Source organism: Rhinichthys klamathensis, unplaced genomic scaffold (assembly GCF_029890125.1).
Source record: "Rhinichthys klamathensis goyatoka isolate OS25496 unplaced genomic scaffold, OSU_Roscu_1.1 h1tg000281l_1, whole genome shotgun sequence".
Taxonomy (NCBI): domain Eukaryota; kingdom Metazoa; phylum Chordata; class Actinopteri; order Cypriniformes; family Leuciscidae; genus Rhinichthys; species Rhinichthys klamathensis.
The window spans coordinates 3,003,128-3,021,149 of record NW_026606800.1 but is presented as its reverse complement, the minus strand read 5'-3'; the positions used below and the strand labels follow the sequence as shown (position 1 = coordinate 3,021,149).

The 18,022-nt window shown below is 38.1% G+C and overlaps 1 protein-coding gene across 2 annotated transcripts; it reads left to right on the top strand.

The window, feature by feature from the left end:
* The first annotated feature begins 751 nt into the window (after positions 1–751).
* gopc (golgi-associated PDZ and coiled-coil motif containing) lies at positions 752–17,234 on the top strand. 2 transcript variants are annotated; one of them, XM_056269129.1, is made up of 9 exons: positions 752–1,254; positions 6,870–7,034; positions 9,606–9,629; positions 12,228–12,403; positions 12,513–12,678; positions 14,353–14,448; positions 14,585–14,749; positions 15,621–15,795; positions 16,775–17,234. In XM_056269129.1, the coding sequence occupies exons 1-9, from the start codon at positions 973–975 to the stop codon at positions 16,891–16,893; spliced, it is 1,368 nt and encodes a 455-aa protein (XP_056125104.1). In that variant the 5' UTR covers positions 752–972; the 3' UTR covers positions 16,894–17,234. The 2 variants fall into 2 exon arrangements, with proteins under 2 accessions (XP_056125104.1, XP_056125105.1); XM_056269130.1 differs by lacking the exon at positions 9,606–9,629.
* Positions 17,235–18,022: the final 788 nt, after the last annotated feature.

The following is an 18,022-nucleotide window of genomic DNA, read 5'->3' as shown; positions in this document are numbered from 1 at the left end:
AAACTATTTACATCCTATTCTGTTGAACACATGCATTTTTTATATATAAATTGTTGCATTCAGTAATATTAACTTGACAAAACAAAGCTTTAAAACCAAACATGCATAACATTTTTATATTTTAGACTATTGGTCAAAACTATTAAGTACACATTGTAAAACTTAAACCTTTAATTTAGCTTCAGCATCTTAATGCCCTGCATATAGGCCTATAATGTGTGTCTTTATAACCTAAAAAATAAATATAAAGTCAAATAATAATAATAATAATGAAAAATATATTTATATATGTATTTAATTATAAATACTTAGGTTGGTTTGTGCAACACAATCGTAATTATTGCACATATTTCTTGAGATATGCCATCTATAAGTTTTATGTCTGTTAATTTGTGTAAAAATTATACTCAATCAATTATATTAATAGTGGTAATTTTGCTTTTTCGTAATGATTTTTAATGACAGAATAATGATTAATTTTCCATTATTTCATCATAATTTTCTCTAGATCAGGCTTATATAGTTATGTAGGCTACTTTGTTAACAAATATTAAACAATAACAATAACAGAAAAAAAATCATGTATAGGCATAATTAACATTGGCAAACATATCATAGAGTTAAAAAAACTGTATTTGTTGCACAAACGGTCTATCTGCTGTAAATTCCCATGAAGCAAATATTTCAAGCAGATCTGACAATCGATTCGCTCGTCTATCGACTGTCTTCCTCATTGACGGACCTCATCGTGTGGCAGACCGAACTAATCGATCCACGTTGTTGACTTGTTCGATCTCCGATTTCCTGGTCAGATGAGAGCACGGAAAACACCTCAACAAAGCATCACTCTCTCTGTCTATCACACCAGAAGCCTCTTATTAATATAACTTGAACGACCAAGTGATCGCGCCGAGTAAAGGACTAAATTGAAGTAATCTGTGTGTTCTTCCTGTAACGTTACCCGAGTTGAAGATGTCTGCGTCCGCTGGCGGTGCTGGATCCCCGGGCTCGGCCCTCTCCGCCGGTTCGGCTGCGGCTCCCGGCCCCGGCATGTCCATGTTCCGATGGCTGGAGGTGCTGGAGAAGGAGTTTGACAAGGCGTTTGTGGATGTGGATCTGTTACTGGGAGAGATCGACCCGGACCAGGCTGATATCACATATGAGGGCCGTCAGAAGATGACCAGTCTCAGCTCATGTTTTGCTCAGCTGTGTCATAAAGCCCAAACCATCTTCCAGCTCAACCACAAACTAGAGGTGAGGAAAAGAGATGAATATTATCTTTTAAAGGCTTTAGGCAAAGTTGATGTTCTTTTATTTACTGACATAGAACTCTCTCTGGGCTATGTATTCTGTTTTGAATGTTTCAATCTGAGTGTTTGGGAGTGACTAATTGTGACTAATTTTGGAATTATGGCTGTTAGTCTTTAATACCTGGTTTGTATTTATTTTACAAAAAATTGAATTAGAATATAAATAGGTTTTGAATGTTCTCTAAAATTGTAACTTCATGTTTCAGATGGATTTTAAACTATTACTACTATAAACTACTACCATCTAAATACCACGGCATAAAAATATTCACTAGGCAATAATGTGTGTGTGTGTGTGTACTTTCTGTTTAGATGTATAGATTATGGCAAACTTCCTTTTGTGTAACAATACTTCCTTTTGTGTAAACACAATATTTCCTTTTGTGTTAACAAAAGCTTTTCATTCCATGTAGCATACTGAAATCTTTTGTACAAGATTACACTAAATTTGAGATGGAATTAATTTACAGTGCAGGGCTTTTGATCATTACAGTAAACCCGACATGAAGCAAGATGTCATGATGGTAATGAAAAGAGGCAAACATACAAAACATCTTGGTCATATTTAGGGTAGTAAACGTTGTAAAGTTGAATAGGTCAAATCTGGCCAATTATTTTGGCTGGAAAATGCTTTGCATAAAACTAGGACCGGATATAAAAACCTGTTAAACCTGCTTAGCTCAGTGCTAGACTGGTCATTCTTGTGTTTGAATTGACATAATGTAAAAGATCCATCAACATTAACTGCAGCATTATATGAATTTATGTACGAGCTCATGTTTGTATTAAGTATTTTTGCTGTTGAGTTCTGCTGTCCTGTGATTTTTCTGTTACACAGTCTCTAGATAATTAGTGTCTTCTCTGTATTTTGATGGTTTCAGGCTTCTCAAGAGACCAGATCGTGTAATCTGCTTTTCCCACCACTTTTCAAATCTGTTAATGGCTTTTTATCAAAGCTCACACAGTCCAATTTGAAAAGCAGTATTAGGCTACCTTCCACAGGGGAAATGAATCGTCTTTGCATCCCTTGAGTCCAGGATAGAAAATTCAAAATAACATGTTCTTAATGGTAGTGACTCTCAGGTATATTTGTGTGGGAGGCTGAATTTCTTTCTGAGAAGGTAGTTTAGCACATGACCTCTTCACCGGCGGAGCTGAGCAGAGCAGATTAACACACAGCTTGATAAAAACCCTGCTGTACAAGAGGAGAGTTGGATGTGACAGTGAAGATCACAGCTTCCTGTGCTTATAAAAGCACTGAGGCGAGACTATACCATTCCATGGTATTCATTTAAATGGTAAGATAGCCTACTTCAAAGTACTGCAAAGAATACCATGGTATTAACATGCTACTTATCCAAAAACCTCAGCATTGGAACGATAACGATAACTATATTAGCGTCCTCACACCAATGCCCTGAATTGTTCTGTGTATTGTAAGCGTGAGCTGCTCGAACACTTTAAAGTCTGGTGGTTTCTGATTGGCTGTCAAGGTTTTTAACATTCATCAGCTGGGAAAAGAAATCATTCTGAAAGTGATTCCAATTAGGGATGTCATGGTACCAAAATTCCAGTAGTCGGTACCGATACCATTAAAATGTCACGGTTCTCGGTACCAATTTCGGTACCACAGCAAAATCAGTTTGAACTATTTTATTTAACTATTTGAATATATATATATATATATATATATATATTAAATTCTATTCAATCACTTTATTATTTATGATGGTAAATTTATGAAAGCATTGAAGGCTACATGCTGTTTAAACGAAAATATTGATGATAATGAGAAATATTGCTTATAAAAAAATCAAGTGAAAAATAAGCAACCTTCTACCACACATTATTATTATTAGTAGTAGTATTTTTAATTAATGCAGACGTAGTTGCATCTATTGTACAGTAGCCTAATATAATTATTTCTGTCAATTTCTTTTAGTTAAACCAAACTTTTATTTTGACGGGTTGCCGTGAAGACCTTTGAGTTTCTGTGTGTGTATGATATGACGATAGTTTTTCTCAAATGAAATGGTAAAATGCTCATGATATGAAGTGACTCTCGGAGATTAATGGAATCATGAATCATGTCATCATATCGTGAGGCAGCAGAGACTGAAAACAGCGCGAGCGTCACTCGTGCTTCAGTGTGTGTGTGTGTCTGTGTGTGAGGTAACCATAGACTGTACAGTTTGAATATTCGATCTCGACATGGGTGGGGAATAAAACGCCCCTTTCTGCTGATTGGTCAACCAAAGATCAAGCCGTGTTGTCATCAGTTCAGCTCCGCGCAACAGAATAATAGTCATCTGATACAGTTGTATGGATTATTACAGAGTTTATTGCAACTATATTTAATCTCTTTCTCATCAAACAGCCAGACTAATAAATGGCTCGACACAAACCGTACCTGGACAGAACCTAGACAGAACTTGCTTCCGTGTAGGCTACTGGCTACACATAAACTCGTGTGCCGTAAAAATGAAAATTTGAAAAAAACGATGTGAGATTTATTTTTTTATGTTCATGAGAAGAATCGAATATGTGATAAATAAGTTTTTTGATTTAGAAGTCAAAAACGACAAATTATCCGAAGGTACACGGACCTTTACGATAAGATCAATAACATGCATTTAGAACTTTTCAGTATTCAGTAAATAGGGTCCATTTTGATTTCATGCTACTACTCCTGTGATGTAATTTTCCAAGGGACCCACCCAAATATCTTTACTGAACACCCTCTCTGAAGGCTGATACTGTATAAAAGGTCTTGGTCTACAACAATGAGGCATTTTTCTCTAGTTGCTGCATCGCAAACACCAAACTCTTTTGAGGTACTTTGGTGCCTTCGTTTCGAGTCATATTCAGTTACATTTTTAATTCAAAGGAAAGATATTCAGTTTTGCCAGTTGAAATGTTGTTACAGAGAATATTGTCTTGCTCTTCACTTATCGATTGGGAAGGGAAGCGGTGGGAATCTGAAGTATTCTGAAGGGCCATTAGGTTCAGATTCACCACTCTCGCTGCTCTCGATTTGAGTATAACAGTACTGACAGATAAATGAATCTTCTCTGATGCATTACTGCTAAATATGAGAGTCCCTCAGCTAACATTGGCTATCCAGCGGAGACCAGGCGCATAAATAAATGAGTGGATTTTTTACGAGAGGACTTTTATTTCTGTCCCTGATGCAGCTTCGCTACTAAAGAGGCTGAAATGCAGGAGGATTGAGCTGCTTTCTAATGGCGCTTTTCCATTACCAGTACCAGCTCGACTCGACTCGACTCGCCTTGGCTCGCCTCGACTCGGCTCGCTTTTCGCTCCGTTTTCCATTGCAGAAAGTACCGCCACAAATAGTACCCGGTCGTCATAGCGACGCATTTCGTTCCCCCATCAAGCTCTCGCCGGATCCTCTCTTCGGCAACCAAACAAAGGAATGTCTGCACCAGGGGCGTTGCTAGACCCATTTTACTGGGGCACGTGCCCCAGTATAAATCTGCTGTGCCCCAGTATATCTGAAGTTTGAGTTTAACCATTTATTTTATTTGTCAGTGTATTTAATATAAATTATATTATAGGGTAATAGAAATGATCTATTTGCAACGCAGTAATAAACCAATCAATGCTTGTAAAAGCAACGCAGTTTAACCGAAACAGAAGCTGACCCACGCGACAGAAATCCGCGCGCGTCTGTGTTTCCTAGCAACAGCAGCGCGCACACATCAGAGCACACCGAAGTCCGGTGTTGGCACGCGAGGTAGGCTATGAAAACATGACGAAACAAAAGTTTCTAAATAATACAAATAATCTTAAAAGTAAAATTGAGTCAGAGTCAAGTGATTGACCGTTTTGCCAAAATGAAGCATAGGCGGTATAGCCTACAGTTTAATGCTCAACAAATAAATCAACTTAGTTTGGACTTGGCTGGGGAACTTTGTTTTCTTTTAGAATATACATGCTCTTTATTTTATATAGTATATATTAACTCTTTATTGATTTATTGAAATGATCTAATTGTAAATTCTTGAAAAATATAAAGGCTAATTATTCATTATTAACATTGTGCAATGTAGAAGAATGCAAATGTGCAAGAACGTTTTCTCTCCGTTTTCTATTTTCTAAAGTTTTCTATTTTCATACAGTGTTGCCTTTTATGGCACAAAAAAAAAAGAAATTCGTGTAACATGATTTTAAAGCTATTGTTATCCAATTTGTTGGCATTCAAACACCTTAAAATGCACATATGTAGGTCCGAGAAATCCAAATTTTCTCGGGGGAGCATGCCCCCGAACCCCCCTAAGTTACTCTATAGCCAGCATGGTGTTTTTGAAACAAACAAATTTAATTTATCTATCGGTAAGCCCCGCCCTCCTTAGTTACGCTTGCTGTCTCAGACAAACAATGGGGGGGCTGTGCCCCAGTAGAGCTTAATGTCTAGCAACGCCCCTGGTCTGCACCTCCTCGTTTGACCACGGCGTATTCTTCCGAGTTGCCATAATAATAGTAGTAAGTTTATTAACTATCTCTGGCCAAACTATTTAGAAATGGCGGGGTTATTCTGGATACTCCATCTGGCGCGTGCAATGATGACGCAGATTCTCTGTGACCAATCAGCAGTCGGCATTGTTTTCACGTCACATTTTAGTATCGGCTTAGCTCGCCTCAGCTCGCTTAGAACCTCGCCGGAGGTGGTACGAAAAAAAGTACCCGAAAGCAGGTACAGGTACAACTTTTACACAGTGGAAAACCAAACATGGCCGTGCCTTCGGATGGGGGACGGGATCACATAATTCACTGTGGCTGTGGTTGTTAATGGGTGTGTCGGATGAGTGAGTGAATTAACCATTTTGAAAAAAACGCTTGTTTATGTTTCGGATGAACCTAGGATGATGTCACGTGTGTTCTTTGTACAGATTGTTTAGCATATCTGACTCAAATGCATTTAGTTATTTTTGTGGTTTGAACAAGAAAAAAATACAGTTTTTACAAACCTAATCCAAACAACATTCATACACGTTTGAAATCCAATTTTTCTAATGAAATCCGAGGAATCAGATTGGATTTCAAGTTTTTTTTTTTTATCATTCAGGACTGTAACATCTTACACAAAGCCTCAATTAACTTACTATGTAGTGAATGCATATGCATGAATGTGATGTGTAATTCCTCATGAGTTAAAGAAATATCATTATGGATATATGCAGAGGCAAAGTATTAATTTTTCCATCTTCTCTACAGCTACATGCTAGAGTCGTTCAACATGGCTCAACATGCAGGAAGGCATGCACTAATTGCTATGGCCACTGTCTAGTCCCTCAAAAAGCCACACAGTTTTAAATTTGCAGTTTTCCTTTGAATTAGAGTCTTTTAGGATAAACATTTGTCTTCGTTTTCATGTTTTTCCCTCCAGTTTTGTTGATCTGTATGTCTACTTTTCCTGATCAGGGAAGGGTCGTGCAATACTTCATATGCAGACACTATTTGAGTCAGCACAAGTCTCAGCATGATTCATGATTCTTGGATGGCTAGTTAATAATACTCTATGTGTGTGTGCTTTAGGCTCAGCTGGTGGACTTGCGGTCGGAGCTGACGGATGTCCAGGCGGAGAAGGTCGTGGTGGAGCAGGAGGTTCACGAACAGCTTCTGCAACTCCACGCCATGCAGCTCAAACTCCAAGCCAAAGGCGGCCAGGCGGTCGACTCAGACTCTATCAAGGACAGGATGGTGGGCACAGCTTCACATTACTACAAATGTAGCAGAACTGACTGGGTTTTATATATAGATGATTTATTTAAAAAATGCCCTATGAGACACATAGATATAATATGTTAGCATTAAAAGGATAGTTCACCCAAAAATCTAAATTCTGTCATTTACTGTACCCTCAAGGTTTTCCAAACCTGTATGAATTTCTTTTTTTCTGCTGAACACAAAAGAAGATATTTTGAACAATATGGGGTAACCAAACTGTTGATGAGCCCCATTGACTTTCATAGTATTTTTTGTCCCATACTATGGAAGTCTATGGGGCCCATCAACTGTTTGGTTACCGACATTCTTCAACATATCATATTTTGTGTTAAGCAGAAGAAAGAAATTCATACAGGTTTGGAAAAACTAGAGGGTGAGTAAATGATGACAGAATTTTCATTTTTGAGTGAACTATCCCTTTAAGGCCAACTGGATCTTCAAATCAAAATGTTTGCAAAAGTATGTGGACACCTGATCACTGAACATCTCATTCCAAAACTATTGGCATTAATAGGAGCTTTCGCACTAAGTAGTTATAGGAATTTAGTTTAAGAACTAGCCACCAGGATGAGAACTAAATGTTCCCCTAGGCTAGGGCTGTTTTCCTGGTTGCATTCTCACCGCCAGTAGGAAATCTGAAGTGACGTAAGTCGTGCTTGTTGTTGTGACTTTTATTTGGCGGCGCTGAGAATACCAGAGCCTATGCACGCAGCACTCTCATTCTCCGTTTTCATCCGTTTATGATCTGTTTAACAGCCCGGTCTAATACGTTATTTATACAAAGAAAGTAAACAGTATATGAAAAAGTATTAGTGTTTGCCGTGTGGTTGATGACCAATGTTGCTAGCTGAGCAGAAATACATAATCATGTTTGTTCTTCGCTTTGTCCCCTCAGTCTCATTGGGTTTTCTCCTTAGCGTAAAGATTGAGCGGTCCATCTATCACTGGTTTCCATGTTCGTAGAGTTAGCTCTCGGAGTAAATATATGTAGGCTATAAACTATGTGTGCACACAACTTTTTTTTTTTTTAAATGGTGGGTGCTGATGTTTCATGCGTGCTCGGCCAATCAGCGTACATTTATATCACTGGTAGTTCCTATTGGGTTAGACCCTACTCTGAAGTAGGAGCTATTTTAGTTCCCCAAGAAAAGGCGAACTAAAATCATTCCTATTTCCTGAGGGGCAAACACGCCAAAAAGCAGGTACTCTGCTTTCTGCCATTAGTTCTAGGAACTATGAAAAGGTTCCTCTCGTGCGAAAGCCCCTAATGTGGAATTAAATCCATTATAATGGCCTCCACTCTTTTGGAAGGTGTTTTATTGATGTGACTGACTGATGGAGTAATTTGCTTGCATCGGGGTAACAGTGGAGTCTAGCAGTGATGTTTGGTGATTAAGACTAAGTAGTTGAGTGGGGTTAAGAACAGGCCAATCGAGTTCTTCCAGGCCCATCTCAAAAGAGAATTACTAGACGAACCAGGAGCCTGTTTTGCAGACAGAAATGTTGTCATAGCATTTGGCAAACAAACCACAGACTATCACTGTGTGCTCTGTGCTGTAGGTTTAGTTTTCCATTCAATTTGTAACTATGGTGCCTAGATGAATATGCATATTTTACATGTTACCCAATATGCAAATAGCAGATCCAATGATTATTTACATGTTATAACCAACAGTTAATATATTCGATAATATTTTATTTAAATAAATGAAAAATAAATCACTAAAACTAAGCCTTACAGAATGAAAAATGCATGTATTTATTGAGATTTTCTAAAGATTACACTTAACAGTGTTATTCAATTACTTTAAAAAGAGTGTTAGGTGAAAGTTAATCTGCACAATTAAATATCCATAAATAAATATGATATGATGTACTATATATGATGAATAAAAAAGGTCAAAAGAATAGGATTTATTTGAAATAGAATTGTTTGTTAAAGTCTTTACTGTCACTTTTGATCAATTCAATGCGTCCTTGCTGAATATACTGCATATCGACTAATACCAATACATTAAAAAAATCACTACTTTATAAACGTTCTAACTCAAGCTTTCGCCGGCAGTTTATAAGTCAGTCAACAGTGAGTATTAAAGCTGCAGACAGTGTTTGTGCACTTCATCCTTCAGCACTCGGCTGTCCTGTTCTGTAACTGACCTGTCATTGTTCCTAGACTTTTTCACTTCACAGCAGCATGAGCAGCCCAGGGCAGAAATCTAACGAAACGACTTGAATGTCTGTTGAGATTATGGCTGTGTTCTTCAGTTTATCCAGCCGTCAACAACGGTAGTGACTGTAATAGCCCATTCCACTAATTAGCACATGTCCACATACTTTTGTCTATGTAGCGTAGCTGTGACATTTGATGGTGTAATTGTATGATCAGCTGTAATGAACACTAACAGGCTCTGGTTGGGTGGGCACTCTGCTGTGTCTTCCTGACTTAACCCTGCTGATGTAAGGATGAATGATGAAGCTTCACAACCGGCTTTCCTGTTTAACCCCTCTAACTTTTGACCCTCTGTTTTTCTTCTCAATCTTAAGCCTGTTCCCTCAGTGGAGGACAAGGTAAGTTTTGCATTGTTTTGACTCTGTGTGTCCCATCTAACTCCACTCTTTTTGCCTGTTAATGCTTCTGCTGTCTGTTTCAACCATCCCTAATGAAGAACTATGTTCTCTTTGGCCGCATTTACCCTGCAGGTCTCGATGCCCAATTCCGATTCGTTGACTATATCCGATTTTTTTTGAAGACCCAATCAACCCGGTCTTTCTTTTAAAAGTGACCCATATCCGATATCTGCATCTACACTATACACTTGGTGAAACAACCTAAGGTAGACATACTGACCCAGAAAAGCTTAGGCCGAAAAGGAAGTGAAAACGGTGCAATGGATGCAGACGAAATGATAGTACAAGCTTCTTCACCATTTTTAAAGGTCTGCAAACATTGGTCTCTTAAAGGGATAGTTCACCCAAAAATGAAAATTCTGTCAGTAATTACTAGAAGCTTTTTAGAAGCTTTGCGTAGTTTCACTACGTGAAATCTCACGGCCGTACAGAGAAGGAAATGAATAGTTGAATAAAGTCAGTATTTTCGTCGCTTGATAAACTTAAGATTGAGCCACTGTAGTCACTCGGACTATTTTAACGATGTCTTTCATAACTTTTGGGCCGGTCAGTTTCGATCCCTTAAGAAGCCTATGGAGGAGTGATCCAGCTCTCAGATTTAATCAAAAATATCTTAATTTGTGTTCCGAAGATGAACGAAAGTCTTACGGGGTTGGAACAACATGAGGGAGAGTAATTACTGACAGAATTTTCATTTTTGGGTGAACTAACCCTTTAAGGTGGAGAGAAAAGAGGAGAGCCCTTGTTGCAGCCTGGGCTTTGAAAAGAGTCATGTGATCGCCACCTTTGCTTTTTCAGTGACGTAGGCCTATGACATGAATTGGCAAGGGAAATATCCGATCTGTTTAATGATCACCTGAATGAGGCCTGAAACTGATCTGAGATCATCAGAATCCATGAAAATCTTTCCTGCTTACACGCTCGTGGGTCATATCTGTGCCACATGGGTGGAAAAAATTGGAATTGGGTCACTTGAACCATGTAATGCAAATGCGGCCTTGTGTAGTAGATTAACTTCTAGAGGTGCACAGTATATTTGAGGCCGATACATTATCCGCTGATAACTAGTAGAATCACAGCCTAAAATTTGATAATGTGTTTTCTTAAGACATTTTTTGTAATGCGCACATAAGTCCTATCCAGAAAGTATTTTAGCCAAATAAATATGTAATGTCTTTCTGTGCAAATTTCTACATCTATGCACCATGTTACATTGTGTTTGGTTTAGGGTTTAGGGCTGTTCAATTTGGGGGGGAAATTAAAATGTACATTTTCTGATAAAAATTGTGCTAATAAAAAATCCAGGTTTGCTGTGCTTGTTTGTAGGGCTGTACAATTTGGCCAAAGTTTTGTGATTTGGCCAAAGAATCGCTTCCCAAGTTTCGGTAGATGGTTGGTGCATATGCCATTCCCAAATTCACGTTAAAGCAACCCAAACTCAGAGCAGATACAAAGATGCGCTGCGTCCGAAATGTAATTACTTCCCTACTAGATAGTATGCGAAAAACACTACTCCAACAGAGTAGTATGTCCAAATACATAGTATTCATAAATACATTATACATAAAATAGTAGGCGAAAAGTACCTGGATGACCTACTACTTCCGCTGAGATTCTGAAGTGTGCATTCGATGAAGTGAACACTTTACTATCCCATGAGGCCACAGGAGAGGATTTATGAATGGCTGTCATAACTGACGCTGGAAGGTCACATGATAATGACAACAATGTGACCGCGCCTTTAGTTATTGGTACAAGCTGATCATTATGAACCATAACCTTCAGTATAGGTGCATAGCTACTGCTAGATGTTTTTGTTTTACTCCATGGGTTGTAACAAATGAAAAGGTGCCATTCAAATGCAAGTCATGTTCTATTAGCTTTCCTGATTGGCTGGATTCATGTCACTATTGGCAAACTTGTAGTAACTATGATGTTAAATCTACATTTGTTACAATTCTGAGTCTGTAGTATGTGCACACATTAAGTGGTATGTTTTAAAGGAATAGTTCACCCAAAAATATATTTTTCTTACAAAAACAAGGCATTTTTTAACCTTGTTTCGTATGGATTACTTTTATGATGGATGGATGCGCTTTTTGGAGCTTCAAAAACTCAATGCATTGCAAATCTGGGAAGAGCCAGGATATTGTTTAATTTAAATCTGATTGTGTTCGGCTGAAAGAAGAAAGTCATATACACGTAGGATGGCTTGAAGGTGAGTAAATCATGGGATCATTTTCATTTATGGGTGAACTATTCCTTTAACTAGAGTGTTTGTCTGGTGATCTCACTTCACCTGTGTGTTATTTGTACTGTTGTGAAGTTATTATTTTTGTGGTCATTGTGGTGACGTAGGTCTTCTGCTTCTTGTCCTCTTGGGCAGCACGTTGGAAGAGCTGTTTAATGACAGTGGTTTGATGTTACTCTGCTGGGATGACTTACCTCAGTATACACACATGGTCAGACCGCCAGCACACCACAGAGTTTCGGCGCTCAACTGCTCACCTCTTGTCTTTGTTTGATTACATTTCACAGGAGAAGGAACTGGAGGCCAGTAAGAAAGAAAAAGTGAAGGAGGCTAAGTTGGAGGCAGAGGTGAAGATGCTGAAGAAAGAGAACGAGGCCCTCCGCAGGCACATCGCGGTCCTACAGGCTGAGGTGTATGGAGCCAGACTGGCGGCAAAGTACTTGGACAAGGAGCTGGCTGGGCGGTAAGGGACAGCATTGTTCTTCTGACCACTGTGTGGGTTTCATGTGGCGATATCTTGCACACAAAGAGCCGAAGTGGTTGGTAACAGGAATGCTTTTTTTATTATTTAGGGTGCAGCAGATCCAGTTGCTCGGGCGAGACATGAAAGGACCCGCTCATGACAAACTGTGGAACCAGCTTGAAGCGGAGATTCACCTGCACCGCCACAAAACAGTGATCCGAGCCTGCAGGGGGCGCAATGATCCCAAGAAGCCCTTGCCATCACCTGTGGGCCATGTAAGACAGTACATTAATTTAATTTACAAGTTGGTGATATTGCATACAGAAGGCGAACTAGTTATATCAGAGTAAACTTTGAATAGTGAATATTCAAGAGAATAATTTGCCTGTAGTGTATTTATACCTAAAATCAAAATCAGAAGTTAATAATGTAATTTCTTATATTGTAATTACATTCTTATTTATTTATTTATTTATTCTTGTATTTATTTTTATCTTTTAAAATACGAAATAAAATGTGTATTATATATATATATATATATATATATAAATATTTTTAAATATTAAAAGTCAATGAAATAAGCTTAATTACCCATATGCAATATACACTCACCTAAAGGATTATTAGGAACACCTGTTCAATTTCTCATTAATGCAATTATCTAATCAACCAATCACATGGCAGTTGCTTCAATGCATTTAGGGGTGTGGTCCAGGTCAAGACAATCTCCTGAACTCCAAACTGAATGTCAGAATGGGAAAGAAAGGTGATTTAAGCAATTTTGAGCGTGGCATGGTTGTTGGTGCCAGACGGGCCGGTCTGAGTATTTCACAATCTGCTCAGTTACTGGGATTTTCACACACAACCATTTCTAGGGTTTACAAAGAATGGTGTGAAAAGGGAAAAACATCCAGTATGTGGCAGTCCTGTGGGCGAAAATGCCTTGTTGATGCTAGAGGTCAGAGGAGAATGGGCCGACTGATTCAAGCTGATAGAAGAGCAACTTTGACTGAAATAACCACTCGTTACAACCGAGGTATGCAGCAAAGCATTTGTGAAGCCACAACACGCACAACCTTGAGGCGGATGGGCTACAACAGCAGAAGACACCACCAGGTACCACTCATCTTCACTACAAATAGGAAAAAGAGGCTACAATTTGCAAGAGCTCACCAAAATTGGACAGTTGAAGACTGGAAAAATGTTGCCTGGTCTGATGAGTCTCGATTTCTGTTGAGACATTCAGATGGTAGAGTCAGAATTTGGCGTAAACCGAATGAGAACATGGATCCATCATGCCTTGTTACCACTGTGCAGGCTGGTGGTGGTGGTGTAATGGTGTGGGGGATGTTTTCTTGGCACACTTTAGGCCCCTTAGTGCCAATTGGGCATCGTTTAAATGCCACGGCCTACCTGAGCATTGTTTTTGACCATGTCCATCCCTTTATGGCCACCATGTACCCATCCTCTGATGGCTACTTCCAGCAGGATAATGCACCATGTCACAAAGCTCGAATCATTTCAAATTGGTTTCTTGAACATGACAATGAGTTCACTGTACTAAAATGGCCTCCACAGTCACAAGATCTCAACCCAATAGAGCATCTTTGGGATGTGGTGGAACGGGAGCTTCGTGCCCTGGATGTGCATCCCACAAATCTCCATCAACTGCAAGATGCTATCATATCAATATGGGCCAACATTTCTAAAGAATGCTTTCAGCACCTTGTTGAATCAATGCCACGTAGAATTAAAGCAGTTCTGAAGGCGAAAGGGGGTCAAACACAGTATTAGTATGGTTTTCCTAATAATCCTATATATATATACTGTATATATATATATATATATACACAGTATTTATTATTATTTATTTATTAATTTTGAGATGAACTATTACCATTTTCAGGTGATTCACCCTTAGTGTGTGCTCTATATATTTACCTCTCCAGGAAACAGATTCTCTGAAAAAGACTCAAGGAGTCGGCCCTATACGCAAAGTGGTTCTGAGCAAAGAAGATCATGAAGGACTTGGCATCTCCATTACTGTGAGTTCAACCTTTGATTTAATATGCAGGCTGCTTCATCCATTTTTTATTATTGTGAACTAGGCATGATTTTATTTCATGTTTGTTCCAAAAATCAAAGTCCTGATTTAATGTTTACATTCCTGGAATTATACAGGGTGGGAAAGAGCACGGTGTTCCCATACTCATTTCCGAAATCCACCCCACCCAGCCTGCAGAGCGCTGCGGAGGACTGCATGTGGGAGATGCCATCTTAGCCGTCAACAACATCAACCTGAGAGATGCAAAGCACAAAGAGGCCGTCACCATCCTCTCACAGCAGGTGAGACACACACACACACACACAGACTCTCTTTCTGTTCAGTTTGCAGCTCGACGAGGGGGCTGTCAGATCAGGCTTATGTGACGCATAACTTATTATTAGAACCATGTTTCAATCCCATTCTCTACACCTGCAGAGAACCTCCCAAAGGTTAAGATGCTCTTTAATTGGGCTTGTGAGGTGTTATGAAGGATTTGAAGAGAACACGCTGCTTTAAAGAGAAAAATTAAAAAATTTCAACCCAAAAATGAAAATTCTGTCATAATTTACTCACCATCATATTGTTCCAAACACATTTGACTTTCTTTTTTCTGTTAAACACAAAAGGTGGCCACTCTTTTCAGTTCAATGAAAGGGAATGAGGACTTTGTCTGTAAAGCTCTAAAATGATGACAAAATCCACCATTTATATTACTCAAGTCTTCTGAAGTCAAATCATAGTTTTGTGTGAGCAACCAATGGTTATATTTACTCACTTAAAGGGATAGTTCACCCAAAAATGTAAGTTCTGTCATCATTTATTCACCCTCAAGTTGTTCCAAATGGTCCGAATTTCTTTCTTCTGCTGAACACAAAGGAAGATATTTTGAAGAATGTTGGTAACCAAACAGTTGATGGACCCCATTGACTGCTATAGTATTTTTTTTCTCCATACTATGAAAGTCAATGGGGTCCATCAACTGTTTGGTTACCAACATTCTTCAAAATATCTTCTTTTGTGTTCAACAGAAGAAAATCTCATACAGGTTTGGAACAACTTGAGGGTGAGTAAATGATGACAACATTTTTTGGTGAACTATCCCTTTAAGAAACATGCATACAGACACCCACACTTCCAGACACTAACACATTTGGGGGGTTTTCTCTGCAGAGGGGGGAAATCGAGTTTGAAGTGGTTTACGTGGCTCCAGAAGTGGACTCTGATGACGAGAACGTGGAGTATGAAGATGACAGTGGACACCGCTACCGTCTGTACCTGGACGAGCTGGAAGAGGGATCAGGAGCCAATCACAACAATGGCACTGCTGACCCCGCCTCTCTACAAGGCAAGTCCATGTTCATGTTTGTTTATAATACATTCATATCTTAATCTGTCAATTTATAAATATACTATTGTCCTATCTCAACTTATACTATTGTTTATTGTCAGTTCATGTTTGTTCATAATATATTAATATTGTACTGTTATTTTTTTTTTTATAATTATATTTTCTATCTTTGATGCTGATAAGGCAATAAGAAGTAATTATTATATAAATGAATAAATAAATGATACTATAATAATAAAGTTAATTTAAAGATTAAAATGTATAGTTCATGTTAATATTAACATAGATTAATAAATACTGTAAAATTATTATTGGAAAGGGGGAAAATGATATCAAATTATTATATAAAAATATTCACTACTGTTCAAAAGTTTAAGGTTGGTAAGATTTAATAGTGTTTTTGAAAGAAGTCTTCTGCCCACCAAGGCTATTTATTTGATCAAAAATACAGTAAAATCAGTCATTAGTAAAATCAACTAATTTCATTACTCTTATGCTATATATATAAATGTGAAAAATTGTGAAATATTATTTCAATTTTTAAAATAACTGTTTTATTTTGTAATGTTACAGTTTAATCCTGTGATGTCAAAGCTGAATTTTCATCATCATTACTCCAGTCTTCAGTGTCACATGATCCTTCAGAAATCATTCTAATATGCGGATTTCGTATTCATTTCCAGGATTCTCTGATGAAATGAGTTTAAAAGAACAGCATTTATTTGAAATAAAAATCTTTTGTAACATTATAAATGTCTGTACTGTCACTTTTGATCAATTGAAAACGTCCTTGCTAAATAAAAGTACGAATTTCTTTATATAAATAACAAAAAAAAACGTTTGAACAGTAGTGTATGCAATCATGTTGTTACAGTCTATGCAGCAGTTAATCATTAAAACCAAAGGTTCAGTTAATGGTTTAAAGAGAATCGTGCAGTTTATCTAAGCTGGCCGTCCTTTTTTTTTATCCTTCCAGCTGTAGGGAAGCACTTAGTGAACAACAGAACAGAGAATGGAGACACCGGCTTGTCCAGTGAAAGCCCTTCAGACGACAAGACCTCCAAGACAGCAGAGTCTGCAGAGAGTTCCTCTTAGATCTCCAGCCTACGAGAAGGACCCTGGAGATGAGCGAGGACGGAGAGCAGAAAGAGATTAAGACTGCACATGTATAATATGTAACATACGAGATTCTTCTTGTTTTATGCCGTATGGAGAACAGACTGCTTCAACGTCCACTGGAGATGGATGAACCACTGAGAAACACTGAGAGAAGAGGACATAATATTACTCAGTGGCCGCAAAGGATTGCTTGCAAATGTACGTCACCATCTTGGTTTATAGTTGCAAAGAAACACTTGACGGGACAAAATGACGATCTACGTAGATGACTAAAGCGATGGGATGGAATTATATGGTATAAGAGTTTCGATTCTTGACTTCCTCTTTTGTGCAACCTCTCTGTGCATTTAATGACCCTGCATAGGTGAGCTGAATCTGAGCTCAGATGTAGAGCTTCTGCTTTAATGATTCACGTTTCTTCTCTCGTACTGAAGTAGTGGATATAGCAATGAGTTACTGTTTGCTCAGTGTACGTTCATGTAAAACATCATTGTTTTTAACCTTTCTGTTTTAACCTAGTGTGAGCTGGTCCTGCTCTAAATCAAAGGCGAACAGGATGATGTTACTTCCTGTTTTGCGCACAGGGTGGACAGTAGGGGATGGGAGAGAAACAACACAGCATGTCGTAATGACAGTACACATCCACGTGTGATTACATTTCTTTGCTTTCCACACGTAACGGCTCAAGAACAGCAGTGGACAAGTTTAAATGTGCCATTTAATTGATCTAGAATGAGTTTCGTAGAAGAGATAACCAGGTCATATTTTCATATTTTACCATCCCCCATATATAGAAAAGTTCCCCCAAATTCTCATCACTGTAACATGCTAATTTTTAATTCAGGGAAACTTTACCCTCAACGTTTAAGTTCAGAAGGTCAGTTTTTACAATTAAAAATAAAATTATTTGTTTATATATTTAGTGCTATCAAATCGATTAAGCATGATTAATCACATCTAACATAAAAGTATGTGTTTATATAAAGTATTATATATATATATATATATAAATAGATGTAATACATTTTATATATATATATACACTGCATATTGACAGCACATATATATATATAATGTGCTAAAAAATAATGTCAACGCAAAATAA